Source organism: Abramis brama (genome assembly GCF_963993115.1).
Source record: "Abramis brama genome assembly, chromosome: 11".
NCBI classification, from domain to species: Eukaryota; Metazoa; Chordata; class Actinopteri; order Cypriniformes; family Leuciscidae; genus Abramis; species Abramis brama.
In genome coordinates this window covers 35,208,631-35,224,354 of record NC_139973.1, presented here as the reverse complement: position 1 = coordinate 35,224,354, position 15,724 = coordinate 35,208,631, and the positions used below count along the sequence as shown (strand labels likewise).

At 39.1% G+C, this 15,724-nt stretch overlaps 2 protein-coding genes across 3 annotated transcripts; both read right to left on the bottom strand.

The window, feature by feature from the left end:
• Positions 1–398: 398 nt before the first annotated feature.
• rpsa (ribosomal protein SA) lies at positions 399–4,046 on the bottom strand. Its single transcript, XM_084129730.1, has 8 exons — positions 3,965–4,046; positions 3,173–3,344; positions 2,476–2,594; positions 1,935–2,180; positions 1,557–1,685; positions 854–1,022; positions 659–694; positions 399–548 (listed from the first exon to the last, which is right to left on the bottom strand). The coding sequence occupies exons 2-8, from the start codon at positions 3,303–3,305 to the stop codon at positions 454–456; spliced, it is 927 nt and encodes a 308-aa protein (XP_083985856.1). The 5' UTR covers positions 3,306–3,344; positions 3,965–4,046; the 3' UTR covers positions 399–453.
• A 714-nt stretch (positions 4,047–4,760) lies between these two features.
• On the bottom strand, positions 4,761–15,529 carry slc25a38b (solute carrier family 25 member 38b). 2 transcript variants are annotated; one of them, XM_084128667.1, is made up of 9 exons: positions 15,194–15,529; positions 14,718–14,799; positions 14,413–14,543; positions 11,796–11,920; positions 10,216–10,300; positions 9,431–9,610; positions 9,167–9,335; positions 8,917–9,083; positions 4,761–7,037 (listed from the first exon to the last, which is right to left on the bottom strand). In XM_084128667.1, exons 3-9 carry the CDS (start codon positions 14,425–14,427, stop codon positions 6,915–6,917), a joined length of 864 nt encoding a protein of 287 aa, XP_083984793.1. In that variant the 5' UTR covers positions 14,428–14,543; positions 14,718–14,799; positions 15,194–15,529; the 3' UTR covers positions 4,761–6,914. The 2 variants fall into 2 exon arrangements, with proteins under 2 accessions (XP_083984793.1, XP_083984792.1); XM_084128666.1 differs by lacking the exons at positions 14,413–14,543; positions 14,718–14,799; positions 15,194–15,529 and adding an exon at positions 13,322–13,608.
• Positions 15,530–15,724: the final 195 nt, after the last annotated feature.

The window sequence follows — 15,724 nt, the reverse complement described above, 5'->3', positions numbered from 1 at the left end:
GTTTTGACTTCTGGAACTCTGCCTCTTGACCTTCATTTGCAAGAAAGTACTTTTCTCCACAACACAATATGGATATTTTATTGCATAACTAAATAGAAAAGATTTCAATGGTCAAATAATGACTTGTACCCTGTAGCAACTTGACACTCAAGTGTCTACAAACTAGCTTACATTTCACCCTGTTAGGATTTATTACAAAATACTGTTCAGCTGACTACATGATCCCTTCATTAAGCCATCACATTTGACGAGACTTAAAGCATGTCCATCTACATTGGTAATGTCTGATTTTATAATTACTGATGTAAAAGATGAAAAAGTGGACTTGATAAAACACTATGCTTTAGAGTCCTAACTGCTTATTCAGAAATCAACAAAAGAAAACATATCAGAAGCAATATTTTAAACAATCAAATTTATTGATTCACAAGCATCACACTAGGTTAACGCTTCTTAAGACCAGTCTGCAGTGGTGCCGCCCCAGTCTCCAGCCTGAGCGGTGGGGGCAGCAGACCAATCCTCAGTGGCAGGCTGAGCACTCCAGTCCTCTGTTGAAGAGAGAGACATTCAAAGTTACCCCAGATGTTAGACACCATAATCTTTCACATTGTGCAGTCTATGCTGTCAAATTGTTAAAAAAAAGGGAAACATTGCTTACCTGCAAACACCTCAGCTGGTGCAGGTTTGGCAGGAGCTGAAGTCAATAAAAGTTGATTATAGTTCAAAGTAATTTTTCATAGCATTATCAATTTATGCTCAGATCAAATATAATTAACTTGACACTTTTGTTCTCCTAAAACGGTTCAATTAACAACTATAATATGTGGGGAAATGAATATAAAAGGCAGCTTACCCTCTATGCCAGCTGGGAACTGCTGGATGGGCACAGATGGAACTGGAACACCTTCAGACCAGTCAGCAACCTCAGGTTGGTTGAAGTCGGGCACTGGAGCGGTCCATTCACCCTGGAACTCCTCCTTACCAACAGCCTTCTCAGCGGCAGCCTGCTCTTCCTTCTCAATCTAGAGGTGGAGCAAAATCAGTCACAATTAGTACATTTTTAATAGTAAATATGTTAGTCACACTTGAACTGATTCTGAATATTGGTTGGATGCATTTAAATTTGCCATATCAGTTTCACAGGCTATTACATGGCAGATACAGATTCAACACGTGGCTGGGCAATATGACAACAAAAAAAACTCAATTTTTCAGATTCACAATTTAGATGCTTTTTTTTAAATGTTTACTAGTCAACTTAAAAACGTAACTACAATATGATTCAAGTAACATTCTCTTTAACCATCTGGTTAAAAAAAAGTTATATTCCAAGTGCATAACAATCCTCACTGTCCCTGTGCCAGGATATTTGGCGTTCCAATATTTAATTCGCAGGCTCAATTGCTGTGATCAATTTCAAATTTAAAACTTATTTTGTAAAATATATATTTTGTATTAAAAAATGTTTAGTTCAGTACAATTAATTTACAGTAAACTTCTATATATTTTTACACTTTCATCTGCAGAGTAGACAAAATTCAAGGGCCACATCATACCTCTTCAGGATCTCTGTAGAAGTACAGATCAGGCATGACCTCCCATGGGTGCTCTCTGGAGATGGTTCCCCTCATCCTCAGCACCTCTCTGGCCAACATCCACCACATCAGACCCACAGAGTGGGGACCCTAAAACACAAGACATTTAAAACTATAGCATATGCATTTGGGGTACACTTTCCAGCTCTTGCTTTGCCTGGGAATTGAACCCTGAATGAAGTGTTCACAATAAGATCTATAATATGCATTTAGAAAACATGGGTTTGATTCCCCTGGTAATCGAACCCATGACCTTGGCGCTGCTAGCACCATGCTCTGCTGTTTGAGTTTCACACAGAACAAACATAACAGATTAAGAGTGAGGTTTCTCATTCATACTTTGTTGTTGCATGGGATGGCAATGTCGACATATCTCAGAGGTGAGTCTGTGTTGCAGAGGGCAATGGTTGGGATGTTGACGTAAGAGGCCTCAGTCAGCGGCTGGTGGTCAGCGCGGGGATCAGTCACGATCAGGAGGCGGGGCTCCCTGAAAGCAGCCTGAATCTGATTGGTGAAGGTTCCAGGAGTGAAACGACCAGCGAAGGTGGTCGAGCCAGTGGCAGAGGCGAACTTGAGCACAGCTCTCTGACAGGAAAAAGCAGTGACAATCAACATCACTAAAATCACCAAGAGTCATGTTCACAAAATACATCCAATAAAAACATTGTGGCTCAGGTCACTATCAAACCCCAGTCATAGGGCAAAGCCCTCATGGTGTTAGCGAAACCCCGGCCGAATCACTCTAGCACACTTCCGACACCCAAACACTGACAACAGTGCCAGGTTTTAATAGTGTGCCTGTCTAAAAGCTCTATTTTTAAACTTGGGATTTTAAGACAAATGCTGCTGACAATGTCTAGTCACTGAGTTTGCCAATTACCTGGCCAGTGTTTCTGGAGGAGATAACGCAGACATCAGCTGGATTTTCAATGGCAACAATAGCACGAGCAGCCAACAGCAGTTTCTCCCAGGTCTTTTTAAGGTTGATGATGTACACGCCTGCAGAAATGCAAAACTCTGATCAGTTATAGCAAGGGTACCCAAACCTAAACACTTTGGAAAGAATATTTTCGTGAAGAACCCCCTGAGATTAAGTTAATATTTCCATATTTTAGCAACATTCACTGTTCTATGATGTCAGTTACTGGTCCCATGGAGTCAAACCATTTTTTTTTGTATTATGTTGATTGTTCTCTTTTTAACAAAAAATTAAGACAAAGTATTACTAATACAGTTGTACTTTATTTATATACCAATTCAGATGAATGTAGCTTTGGCCACTATCAAACCCCAGTCATAGGGCGCATCAGCCCTCATGGTGTTAGCGAAAACCCAGCTAAATCACTTTAGCACACATCCGACACCCAAACACCGACATCAGTGCCAGGCTTTAAAGGTGTGCGTGTTTACAGATTTAAACCAACCTTGCATCACCACATGAGATGCTACACATGCTCATGCCAACTCAATGAGGAAACGTGCAACTTATTCCAAGATCAACTAAGTTTTAGTTAAAGATTGATAAAACACCTGCAAGGCATTTCTAAGCCATATTCTAGTCTTCTTGTGCTTTTTACCATCACTCTTTCTCTTGTAGACGTAGTGCTCCATCTGGAAGTCCAGGTTGGTTCCTCCCAGATGGGTTCCTGCGGCCAGGAACTTCAGCACATCCTCCTCCTTCATTTGAAGGACATCCAGACCTCCGGACATCGTGACCACTTTCCCTGCGTAACGAGTTTAGTGGGAGAGCTGGAAGGAAAAACAGGAAAAAAAACTATTTAGTCGAGAAGTCATTGGTGAGTGAAGTAAGTATTTCAAACGTGAATTGGGATGAATGTAGCTCTGGTCACTATCAAACCCCAGTCATAGGGCGCATCAGCCCTCATGGTGTTAGCGAAAACCCAGCTTGATCACTCTAGCACACTTCCGACACCCAAACACCGACATCAGTGCCAGGCTTTAATTGTGTGCGTGATGTTTACAGCTTGAAGACCAATCGTGTATTATCATTAGAAGCACGTGAGATGATACACATACACTCGCCAACTCGATTAAATGTGGACCTTAATCTAACAATTAACTAAAATAGAAAATAAAAACTATGTAAAGACTGAATGTTAATCAAATTACTCGAGTGTTAATTTATCTCACAATTGACCACTGCGCGCGCAACACTGACTGTAGCCGTACACGCGCTTCCTTGCGCGAGATCACACGCCGCGGTTAAGGCCTACATATTTTAAGGGAAGTAGCGCAAACTTCACATTTAACCTGACAACTAATGAACATTGACAATTATTAGCTTTATTTTTAAAAAGTCTGACTCAAATAGACGTTTAAACTCGTCAAAATTGTATTTTTTTGCTCACCACGAGACAACGCCGTATGGAGTTCTGCACCTCACGGCGAAAAGAGGGCGGGATGAGGAAATGACGTAGTATATATACTCGGGTGGCCACCAATCATATTAGGGAGGTTTCTTGCTCTCTGCATTTCTCCTGTCTAACCGAGACATCAACACACAACCCCCTACTGGAGGAGAATAGCACATGTGAGCGGACTCTAGTCTTCTTGTTGCTTCTAGTATACAAAAAATAAACGTTAACGTTATAAACTTTTTTTTATTTAGTTAACATTAATCATTTTAATTTAGTTTAACTTGATATACTAAAATAACTAAAACAGTCTAATGTCTGCATTTTGAACAGCATCCTGCTGGTTTATGCGGGACATTATAATAGAGATATATCATTATTATTTTCTTTGATATCCCAGCTGTAAATAAAAGCTGACAGGAGTCTCGCATAACTCAAAGAGCTGATGAAGTCTGGTGTTTGAGTTATAGTTACTGCTCCCCTTTTGATTTGTGTCATTGCAGTGATTCAGTCCCTCCAGGTGTCCTCAAAGCTGACCCCGTTTATTCTGTCTGGCTGGATGTCTGGATACACTGATGGCTATCAGACTGTCAGTTTTTGTGCCATCAGCAGAGCACAGCATAACTGTGACGCAAGACCACTTTGTGCCACCTTAACAGTATACTAGACCATTGTTCTGTACGGTCTATTAAAGCAAAAAGAGCATCATTGATTTTGAATGCATCTTCAGTATTCTGTGTGTTAAAGCTGAAAATGTAGTGTAGATGCATAAAAGAAACTTTTACCACCATTTATAAAACGGGGCAGATTTATTCACATATTAACATAGGCACGACATTTGCATGTGCAAAAAATTCTCACACAAAGACAAAATATCAACAATAATGCTGAAAAGACAATACTGATTGTTTGAAGGCAAACGAATATCTCCACAGTACAGCACAAAGCACAATGGCTTACATAGCAACATGTGACCACACACACACCACCCAGATTCAGTTTGGGGAATGGAGCCAACTTTACTGAATGTAAAGTGCTTTCACAAACTATGCATGTACTGTAGTGTGATCTAAACTTATAAACCCTCTTAACTGATATAAAACTATAGTGTATTATTTGGCTCCACGAGTCTTCAAACTTCATATTTTGGGTATTAAACTGCATTCTGCAGTAGATAAGCTTGCTTTGTAAGGGAGACGCCAATCAAGACAATTCAAAACAATGAGTTAACTGATTTGAATTCAGCCAACTAAATGAAATTATGATTAAGTACATCAAATTCCTGAATTTAAATGGTCAAACTCACTTGAACCCTCAAAGTACATCAAATGGCGCGTGACAAAGTATCACCATCACCAAGACAGAACGTTGCAGAGAATGAGAAACCCAAACGCTTATGGGGTAAATTTCATGAAAATGTGTCCAGGTGATGTTTACCCCCAAAAGTTTAAGGAAAAAAATGATGATAATAATAATTAAAAAGAAAGAAATTATATTTATCTTAAAGAAATTGAAATCGCATTGTTACATTACTTACATGACAATTAAGCCTATTTCCCATAAATTCTCAGTATTGTAATGCATCCCTGCTTTTTAACTTAATTTTTTTCTGTTTTGGAGTAAAAGTACTGTAATATGCTGATTTAAAATTTGGAGGAGAAAAAAAACTTATATTAAAGGCAGTACAACAAAGACTACCATAGTGTACAAAATAAGCATATACAGTAAATATAATAGATATTACATTTAAAAAAATTACATTAGTGATAATTTGGGAAGAAAATGTGTCTAATTGCAATGAAAATAATGTCACAGTACCAAAAATCCTAATAGTTCTAACAAGCTTAATTTTCTTTAAACTTTTTATTGGTTCTCCCTCTTTGTCAAGGGTGAACAACCACCCGGACATGTTCATGGCAGATTTCCTAAAATTAGAATAGAATTAACATAAAAAAGTTGTGTTCACACCGAGCACCACTGATGATACTATGGCATCTTACAGCAGTTATTACACAATACCTCAATACAACAAAACGGCAATTAAAATAGCCGACAACACATTTGCAAATACAATAAATTAAGTATGATAATTTCTCGCTGCCTTTCCACTTCAAACATCATTTTCTCAGGAACTATACTTGTCTCCATCTTAAAAATTAAGTGTTTCTTCAGGTCTAAATCTTACAGTCACATTCAATCCAAATCCTGGCTTTGTCTGTGCCCAGCAGTGAGTGTTCACGAAAATAAAGAACCCAGTGTACTGAAATGCACTGATAAATCCATCCAGTCATATAACACAGGAGATCAGTAGAACAGCACAAATCATCGCATATAGACGTGCAATTATTAGTCGGAACGGAGTATGTTGATGAGACAGTCATGTGTTGTCAGTTCAGTTTCTCAGCTCTAGAGTAATTCGGTCTGATTGTCGGAGCGCTGGAGTATTAGGTCAACATGTCTCGGACACCCGCTTGCCTCATCCTCGACTAAAGGGGATTTTCAACTCAGTGGACTAGGCTTAATGGTCTCAGACACAGAGTTGTGCATTTCCGAAAAACCTGCAAGGGTGGGCACTTTTTAATGACACGGTCATGTGGTATATTGAGTTCATTGGTTAGTGTGGAGGATTTTCTCACGAGGAGTGATTTCTTGTGAGCTGACGGCACATGATTTAGCAGTCTGTCTCTCATTGGTATTCTTCAGTGCGCAGGCATCAACAAGGCAGACAAACTCACAATGTGGCAATTTAGGAATGTCACTGTCAGAGGTGTCATGGGGTAAAGACTCACTACACTTAAAACACAAACACATACACACAACCCTTCTATTACCGGTACCTCAGCCAACACTAGCTGCTTTCAATTTGATCAACTCTTCGAGGATGACAGAACGCCATCTTTTGCCAGTTTTTGAAAAGTCTACAAAAAAAGTGCGTCAGGTGTCTTTAGGACTTCAGGCCCATGTGTGCCATCAGCTGCTCGTACACAGTCCAGGCCATGGCAGCCATCAGGGTTCTCCTCAGGGAACGAGGAACCGCCCCCCGAAAGAACCCGTTCAAGCCATGCTTCTAAAACAACAGAGAAAAGAATGAAAGGGAAGTTACTTTAACAAACCTGTGACTTGTACAACTACAAAACAACATTCAGAACACATTTAAATTCTGTAATGCGACAAAGTCAAGAAAATAATGTTGGGTGGGACTTCATTTTATCATTGACGATTTGACTGGATAACGAAAAGTGGGAACTGGATAGGATATGATATTATGATTTCATATTATCTTTCAGTTGCATTTTTCTATTTTAGAGTATCATGATTCTCGCACCAGGAACATTTATAAGGTAAGTAAATAGGGTACCATTCAAAAGTATGGGTTAGCAAGATCTTTTTATGTACAAAGTCTTTTATGTACACCACGGCTGCACTCGTTTGATAAATGTGAAATACAATTTAAAATAATCATTTCCTATTTAAATATATTTTAAAATGTAATTTATTCATGTGATGCAAAGCTGAATTTTCAGCATCATTACTCCAGTCTTCAGTGTCACATGATCCTTTAGAAATCATTCTGATATGCTGATTTGCTGCTCAAGAAACATTTCTGATTATTATCAATGTTGAAAACGGTTGTGCTGTTTAATATTTTTGTGGAAACCGTGCTACATTTGTTTTCAGGATTCTCTGATGAGTAGAAAAGAACAGCTTTTATTTTCAAATATAATTTTTTGTAGCAATATAAAGTCTTTACTGACACTTCTGATTTAATGCATCCCTGCTGAATAAAAGTATTAATTTCTTTTTTTAAAAACTCTTGAATGGTAGTGTATTTTAGGGAACTGATTTCATGCTGTGTTTAAAATAACATTTTGTATCTGACTTTTCTTTATATTTGAAGAGATTTTCAAAGGTCAACAAATATGTTTTGTCGCATGTAGGGCTGGTCGGTATGACGATATATATTGTTACCATGTTAGAGATTTTGCTATATCCTGTATATATTGCGGTGTGTAAATATAGCACTATTGACACTTCAGATTGATGAAATGCATAAATGAGAATAAAAAGAGTATGACATGCTTGGTGTTAAAAAGAGTTATAAGAGCAATCTATTCTGAAAAGGAACTCGGTGCGGTGCTCGTGCTGACTGGCACACTGCCAAAACCTACCTCTCTTAGAGGGCGATCGCAAATTTGGGATGTGCTCGATGTGTTATAAGCAGTGAAAAAACTCAATGCGGTGCAAGCACTGACTGACACACAGCGTAAGCGCGTTCACAGAAATCCGCGTCTCTCAACATGCGATCGTGAATTCAGTTCTCTTTCACGTTTAATTGCGCTTGAATGGTTGAATACACACTCAGTTAAGTCAAAATGCCCATGGTATGGAGTGTTAATGTAAACACAGCCGGTTATGGCTCAAGTGAAAGTAAACAGTTGGGTGTAAACCAGATGTGTGTCAGTATAATGGATCCATGCGTTTAGTCTTAAAGTGACAGCCGCCTAATATACCTCCATGCTGCTCTGTTTCATTAATGTGAATCAAACAAAAGAGAAAATAACTTACTGCTCTTGACTGAATAACTTTATTTTAGCTCTATTAATTTATATTTAAATATAAATAAATGTATATTTAATTCATACAGTGAAGACTATGCAATATTTTGTTTTTACATTTTTGATTATTAAATTTCTGTACTAATTCTAACTACACGTTAAATAAACCTATTGTCCCTGAAAAACTTAATTTGTTGAATTCATATTTTTGTTATATTGCATTTGTCCTATTGTTTGTAATTTGCTTCATTTTTCTTATTTTAAATAACAGAAATGAGATAACACATAATAACTATATCATGATACATATTGTTATCATAAAATAAAATTTCTCATATCCTGAAATAAGAATTTGGTCACATCGCCCACCCCTAGTAACATGATGCTTACAGCATAAACGTGGCGTAAAGCATCGCTGGTCTTGCGATACAATGCGGGGCTGACTTGCATGTGGGTTTTGATCACATCCGCTGGCTGAGTGGCTAGAGAGGCCAAAATACCAGCCACCACACCACAGCCAAAATTAACCAGCGGGACAAAGGATGATGAGCTGATCTCTGAGTGAATGAGAGAGAGCAGACATTATTAAACAATCCCACATCCCTCAGATAACATCATTTTCATTTGATCAGAAGCTTACCCTGTGGTAAAGCCTTTTTGGCCTGGCTATAGAACATGACGTAGATGCCAGAGAACGGAGCATCTCTGAGCAGAGTCGCCGTGAGCCCGGAGTAAAGAGCCCTGGGACCTTCGTTCTGACACACACTTTTAAGAGCTCCAGCTACGCTCACGTAATTGTACCGCCCACTCTAAAAATAAAACGTGCAACGGTGAATAAACACACAGATACACCCGAAAACATGCATTTTCAATGTATATGCAGTGTCTCAGTAATGGTCCTCACCTCAAAGCGAGTCTTAATGACTGTGATTGGCAGCATGGCCACGCCGGCCACACAACGAGCCCCTGCCCCGAGCAACACCGCCTCCCCAGCGCTCGGAGACCCATCCTCGAAGTAATGCTGCTTCAGCGAGTAAAATGTGCTGAAGTAGATCCCTACACCAGGGATACAGCGCATGAACGACTGCAGGACAGAAACAGAGAGAAACAGTGAGTCAGAAATCATTCATTGATATATAAAAACAAAACCGGTTCCAAGAAATCCATACATGTAATAATCAGGGTTCCTACACATTTTTATTTCAAACTTCTGTAATTTTCCAGACTCACAAACCTATCTGTAGATTTTTCAGTTGGTTCATAAACATAAATGGTTCATACAGCATTATTTTCAGCATTATATTTGGTATATAATACAGTCATCTGTAATATATTTTATTTTCAATCAATCCAATCCTGCATATATTCACCTCTGACAAATCGGTTTGATATACTGTAATCATGTTTTGATGTTGAACGATCACCAAACAGTAAAGTACAGTCTGATTTAGATGATTGTTTGCTCCTTTATCTGTTGCTGGTTTGAGTGGCACAAGCACATTAGATTAGTAAAGCTCAAAAGAGACTCGCTTATGGTAAAAGACAAACAGTTTCGCGTAATGAAAATGTGCGCCTTGAATTCATTTAGTCGGGTTCGACAAGCACTATCAGAGCACTGGTGCTGTTGTGAGATCAAACAGTGAGAGCGGACCAAGGAAATGGAGAAGTCAGCCAACACAGTCGACTTACCGGTGAAACCCCCTTCCACAGGCCAAACAGCTTCTCTGTGCGGATCACGTTTAAAAACACTGAAATCATTCCCACTTTAGGAGCACTGAGAGACAAAGGCAAAAATAAAAATGATCATGGGCAGAGAGACAAAGATGGGTGAAAACAGACAAAAGGAGCCAAAAATCTTAAACAATTTGACATGGGGGACCATGTTATTCTCTGCAAAGCTGAGAGAGGCAGACAATTTAATAATAGAGCACATGACACTCCCACACAGCATGCAGAGAGCCCACAGTTATATAAACACAGACACAATGACACTCAACACGCATCTTACCAAAAAACACAGGCTAAAACCTCACAGTCGGTTGCTAGGGTGTTATGTGGTTGGTAATGTGCTCTGAATAGTTTTTAGTGAGTTGCTGGGGTACTGCTATGTGGTTGGTAATGTTTTTGGTGCACTGCTATGTGCATTGCAAATATCCCAATCCCTTTTGTTCAACTTTATGCATGCCTTAGCAAACATTACTAATTATTGATTATACGGGGCAAAACTTGGCTATAACGGTGCTTCCCTTGCAATGACTAAAGTCATTATCTATGTAATAATCTATGACATGTTAATTACCCCTTGTCAGAATGACAACAGAAATGGGATGCTCCGATCGATCTGCCACAGATTGCTATTGGCTGATAATCACATTCTATGACTCGATCGGTAGCTGCTAAATGTGGCCATTCTCACGAACCAACAGGCTTTTGTGCAACATTCTGCTTTGCTACATTAGTAAACCATTGTAAATCGTCTTTATTTAGAACAGGGTGTCTCGATTCAAACGAGCCCACACACACACACAACATAACATGATGCGTAGATCTTGAGAAAATCCTCACGGAGTGACATGACATGCTGCTTGGCTAAAGCTATAGGACTTCTGGTATCCGATTGCGTTGCGATCATGACGCGGTGTTTTCCAACGTCATGTAAAATCGATCGCTCAGATTGACAGGTCTTGATTTACCGTACAGCGCTGGAAGATCATCAACCAGAATCGTATTACATTTGACTTATTCTATGTTATTATTAATATTTTTTTGTTTCGTGGCATTTACACATGTAATTAGTTCTTATGTTCAGTAAAACACTTTGAAAAGGCTACCATGGTTCCAAATGCCATAACTTTTGATTGCTTTGAGATATCAACACAAAATTGGCCCAGATGCAGTCGACATGATTGAGAACAAGTTCAAACTTGATATTATGACCTGTCATATATAGACTATGTTTTTTGTAGAGTTGTAAGCCACTACTTTTAAGTATGCCCCTTAGATGTGAAATTATTAAAAATGCCTTCAGGGTGTAAAGAGTCAACAGAGAGCTTACATATTATATAAAGCTTGAATGAGTGGGATCAGCCGATCATGATGACAAGAAATCTGTAGTCTGCATCCCTAATGATTATGCATTTTAACTGTGCAGGACATGTTCATTATCTGCCAATCAAGTCATGAAACCCAGCACTGACACCTAACACCAGACAAAGATTAAGGCACAAGGACATGATCAGCGCGGGTCACAGCGTACAGTGGCGTCTCACCCCGGGTGCATGTTGTTCTGCAGGGTCTGCAGTCTGGTCTTCACCAGATCCAACGGCTGGAACAGCAGAGTGGAGCAGGTGCCACTGAGAGAGCCGCACATGAAGGCCTTCAGGGCAGGATGAGCCTGAGAGAACAAACCAAGAAAGACAGAATTTGAGAAAACGAGGACTGAAGGAGGAGACAAAGGTTAAAGCTAGATAAGAGTATGAATGGATGGATATAAAATGTGGCTTGACAGCAGAGGAGAAGACAAATAATTGTGAGATGAGTAGAAAGATCAGATGATGAAACAGTTTAACAGAATATAATTCTGGAAGTGGCCATATTCAACACTTGTACCATTTTATTTTCCTTTTAGTCCACTTCTAATGTTTGTTAGTCAATATTTCTTGCACCACATTAAAAATTAAATGTGTCTAACTACACAATTTCAAATGTTGTTCTTTAATGAGCACCAAGTTCCTGAATACCAAGCAAGCATTCCCATGTAAATAGGGCCCTATGATTTCCGCCGCTATGTGGAAAACACGTGAAGAATCTTGGAATCTAGGCATAAAAAAGAATGTATGGTATGCCATAGGATTTGGCCATTTTTTGATTAATTATTCAAAAGTATGGCAAAAACAACACAGATAAACCAAAGAAAAGGTTTGGTTCAACTTGAAATTATGACAGAAATATATTGTTGTTTATAATGAAATTATGCAGCACTTCATTTGACAACTGGAAAAAGGAATTTTAATATTTTCATTTCATCATTACATTTTAAAATATTCCTTAAACTGTCAATTCAATTGATTACACGTTTTTTTTTTTATTAAAATAAAATGAGACAAAAAAACAAAACAAAAAAACATGGAATTTGCAAGTGGCTGTGATGTCATAACCATGACGATTCACGATAATGAACAACATCATTTTGTAGCTTGGTTTTCATGTTCTGTGTGGACTAGGGAGGAAGCTTTGCACTGTTAAAGTTGTATTTCAAAAGAGCAAGAAAAATCCTGTTTTTCATGTTATGCCCACTTTAACAGGCTCGGGTACAAAAACTGCAATTTTCTCAACACAAAAGTCACCATCTACTGCAGGAACACTAAAAATACCACAGTGACCAACACTGACAGCCCAGATAAAAGGATATTCTCACACACTGAATATCCAACAATACACGGCATCATTTGCATGTACATGTATGCAAATACATTTTTTTTTAAAGTGTGCATGGCCACGCAATACACATAAATTCACTTCAAAACAGATTGATCACGGATAATCACATCCAACACAGATGCACAATCACACACTGACACTGTCAGCATCATCACACGCATACTGATATGCACATCAAGACTCGAGCTCTGCCGACAGGCTATTCGGAGTGCTGAGATTCATTTAGAAGCACGAAAACAGCAAGACACGAGTGACGGGAAGATGCACACACACACACAGCTGCGCAGAGATACACAAAAACACACAAACACTGACTAGCGAAACATACAGTGAGCCACTGACTAATCTGCCCTACCTTTCCCAGGCTGCTGGCAGATTTGGGCTGAGGGTCCTTTTTCTCTTGCATCTCTCTTTATCACACTCTTACTGCTGCCGTTAACAGCACATGACAAAGTAAGCCTCCATATCTCTCTCCTCTCACACACAATACCCAGAAATCTCTCTTTACCCCCCTCCCACCCCCAGCAGAAGATTCAGCGGCTTAATCCACAAGCTTCCATGCCTGCCGTTCTCAGCGCTGCTGTTCCACACTCACCCCTTTACACCTAAACGCACATCCGTGGTTTCACTCTCCTCGTTTGTGTTCCTCTCCACCGGATCAAGTGCTTTCAGCACAGCGTGAGTCATACAGTTGCCAAAGGCATATGTATATGTGCGTTAGCGTGTGCTTGTGTGGATGTGACAGAGAAAATGTGGGTCATTCATTGGATGCATGTATCCTAATATTCCAACATAGGTTCAGCAGAGTTACACATAAAAAAATGACTTTCAGATCTTTATATGACATTAGCACATAAAACGGCTTATGTGGTGGGAAAACAGTGTCATCATAACATACACGTTCTCTCGGGCCTACAATTACAAATAAGAAACAAAAGAAAAAACCCTGATTGCTTTTCTCTACTAATATGTCAGTCAGACCAATTATTTGGCCATTTTGAGTTAATCATGATCAGTTAACACAAGTGGAAGTTTCTTCTGCACGCATCAGTTTCAATACAACTACCTTCTTAGTGAAATATGCAAATTTTATGTTTTCAAATATTTAAGTTAATATTGTGTAAAATAAATGTTCACTTATTTTCAGAAATGTTGGGTGTGCTTCTTTTGGTATCATTGCTAATTGCATTGTATGTTGACCTCGTCTCGGCCCCTAAAAACCCATTTTGATTACTATTCTTTTCTGAATAGGTCGTCATACATTCAAGCAGAAGTTAACGTAATGCAATCAATCTCTAATGTAGATTATATTAGAAAAGCATGACAATGAAGTATTAAAAAGCTTGCTGAATCAACTGTCAGGTTACAGACATTCAACATCTCACATTTAACTTCAGCAGAACAAATTTACATTAAAGCACACACACAGCAATACCACAAACTCACCAGAGCAAGCTCCATTGCGGATGAAGAGGAGGATGATGAAGCTTGCACAGAGGAAGAGCTCAACTCCCTCGTTTTTATTTCTTCTATGGCCGTCGTGATGTCTTCTTACCCGTCAAAGCTAAGATTCCAGACTGCATGAAGGAGAAATTAATGTAATACCCAACCTGATTAATTAAATAACCACTGCTAATTTCACACAAAACCAAGCACAGAATCAAGACAGAATCAACTAGAGGGACGTGTATTAAAGCATCTAAATAAAATAAGAGGCAGTCAGACAGATTTAAGTTATATTTAATATTTACCTGTCTGTTAAGGACCGAAGAGAAACAGTGAATGAGGACTGATCTTCATCATGATTCTCGCTCTTTCTGTCACTCTACACAGCTGTCAACAGTGCAAAGGAGATGGCCGATGAATTTACACACAGAAACCACCATTTCATTAATAAAATCTTACATAAACATGGAGAAATGTGCCGCACACCACAGAAATAAATGTAAACTTAATACAAACTAGGCTACTAAGTCAGATCGGAGTGAAAGCTAATGCTAATTCTTCTGACCAAGCATAACGCGTTTCAAACAATCGGCAACGGCTAACAACGCATCATATGCAGTTTTCTTCGTAAAACACAAAACTGACAATATACACAACGAAAATATTGGAAATAGGGTGGTGCAACCATAGGGTGCAACACAGGTCAGCTGATTTCTGTCAGTTAGCCGGTAATGCTAACAGTCCCCGTTCACTCCATCATAATCAACAAACTTTAACTTACATTCAATAATTCTGTTTTTCGATGTCTAAAACTGCGTAATTTCCTTTCAAGCAATCAATACATGTTACAGGGCTGCTCAACTCAGGTGAAACAGCAGTCGTGCGTAGGTTACACAAGTTTTCAATATCACATTGCTCCGCGGAGACCGTGATCTGTGAGTTTGGAGCTACGCTGTACGCTCGCGCAAGAAAGTTCTGCGTTGTTTGCGTAACTCCTGTGTAATGTTTGCGTAGTCTCCACTCCAGAACAACGGGCAAGAACCGGTTTCAGCTCGATTATTCCAGCGGTGCCGGTGTCACACGTGCTCCGGCTAGAGACACTTGATGCGTGAGCCGCGATGCCTCCCACTGGAACATTGAGGTATACGTGTTCCCATCTCTTACAAAGTGACTAGAAAGGTATAGTTCACCCAAAAATAAAAACAGTCATCATTTACTCACCCTCAAGTTGTTCCAAACCTGTATGAATTAATTTCCTCTGCTGAACACAAAAGATATTTAGAAGAATACGGGTAATTAAACCGTTGATGGG

Bases quoted from the DNA above. Each gene is read 5' to 3' on its own strand.
- rpsa (XM_084129730.1), bottom strand. From the start codon at position 3,305: ATGTCCGGAGGTCTGGATGTCCTTCAAATGAAGGAGGAGGATGTGCTG. The intron at 2,595-3,172 runs GTAAAAAGCACA...GCATTTCTGCAG, and splicing joins CTACAAGAGAAAGAGTGATG to GCGTGTACATCATCAACCTT. The intron at 695-853 runs GTAAGCTGCCTT...TATTGACTTCAG, and splicing joins GTTCCCAGCTGGCATAGAGG to CTCCTGCCAAACCTGCACCA.
- slc25a38b (XM_084128666.1), bottom strand. From the start codon at position 13,372: ATGCAAGAGAAAAAGGACCCTCAGCCCAAATCTGCCAGCAGCCTGGGA. The intron at 9,336-9,430 runs GTGAGGACCATT...TTTTATTTTTAG, and splicing joins TCATTAAGACTCGCTTTGAG to AGTGGGCGGTACAATTACGT. The intron at 9,084-9,166 runs GTAAGCTTCTGA...TCATTCACTCAG, and splicing joins CAAAAAGGCTTTACCACAGG to AGATCAGCTCATCATCCTTT.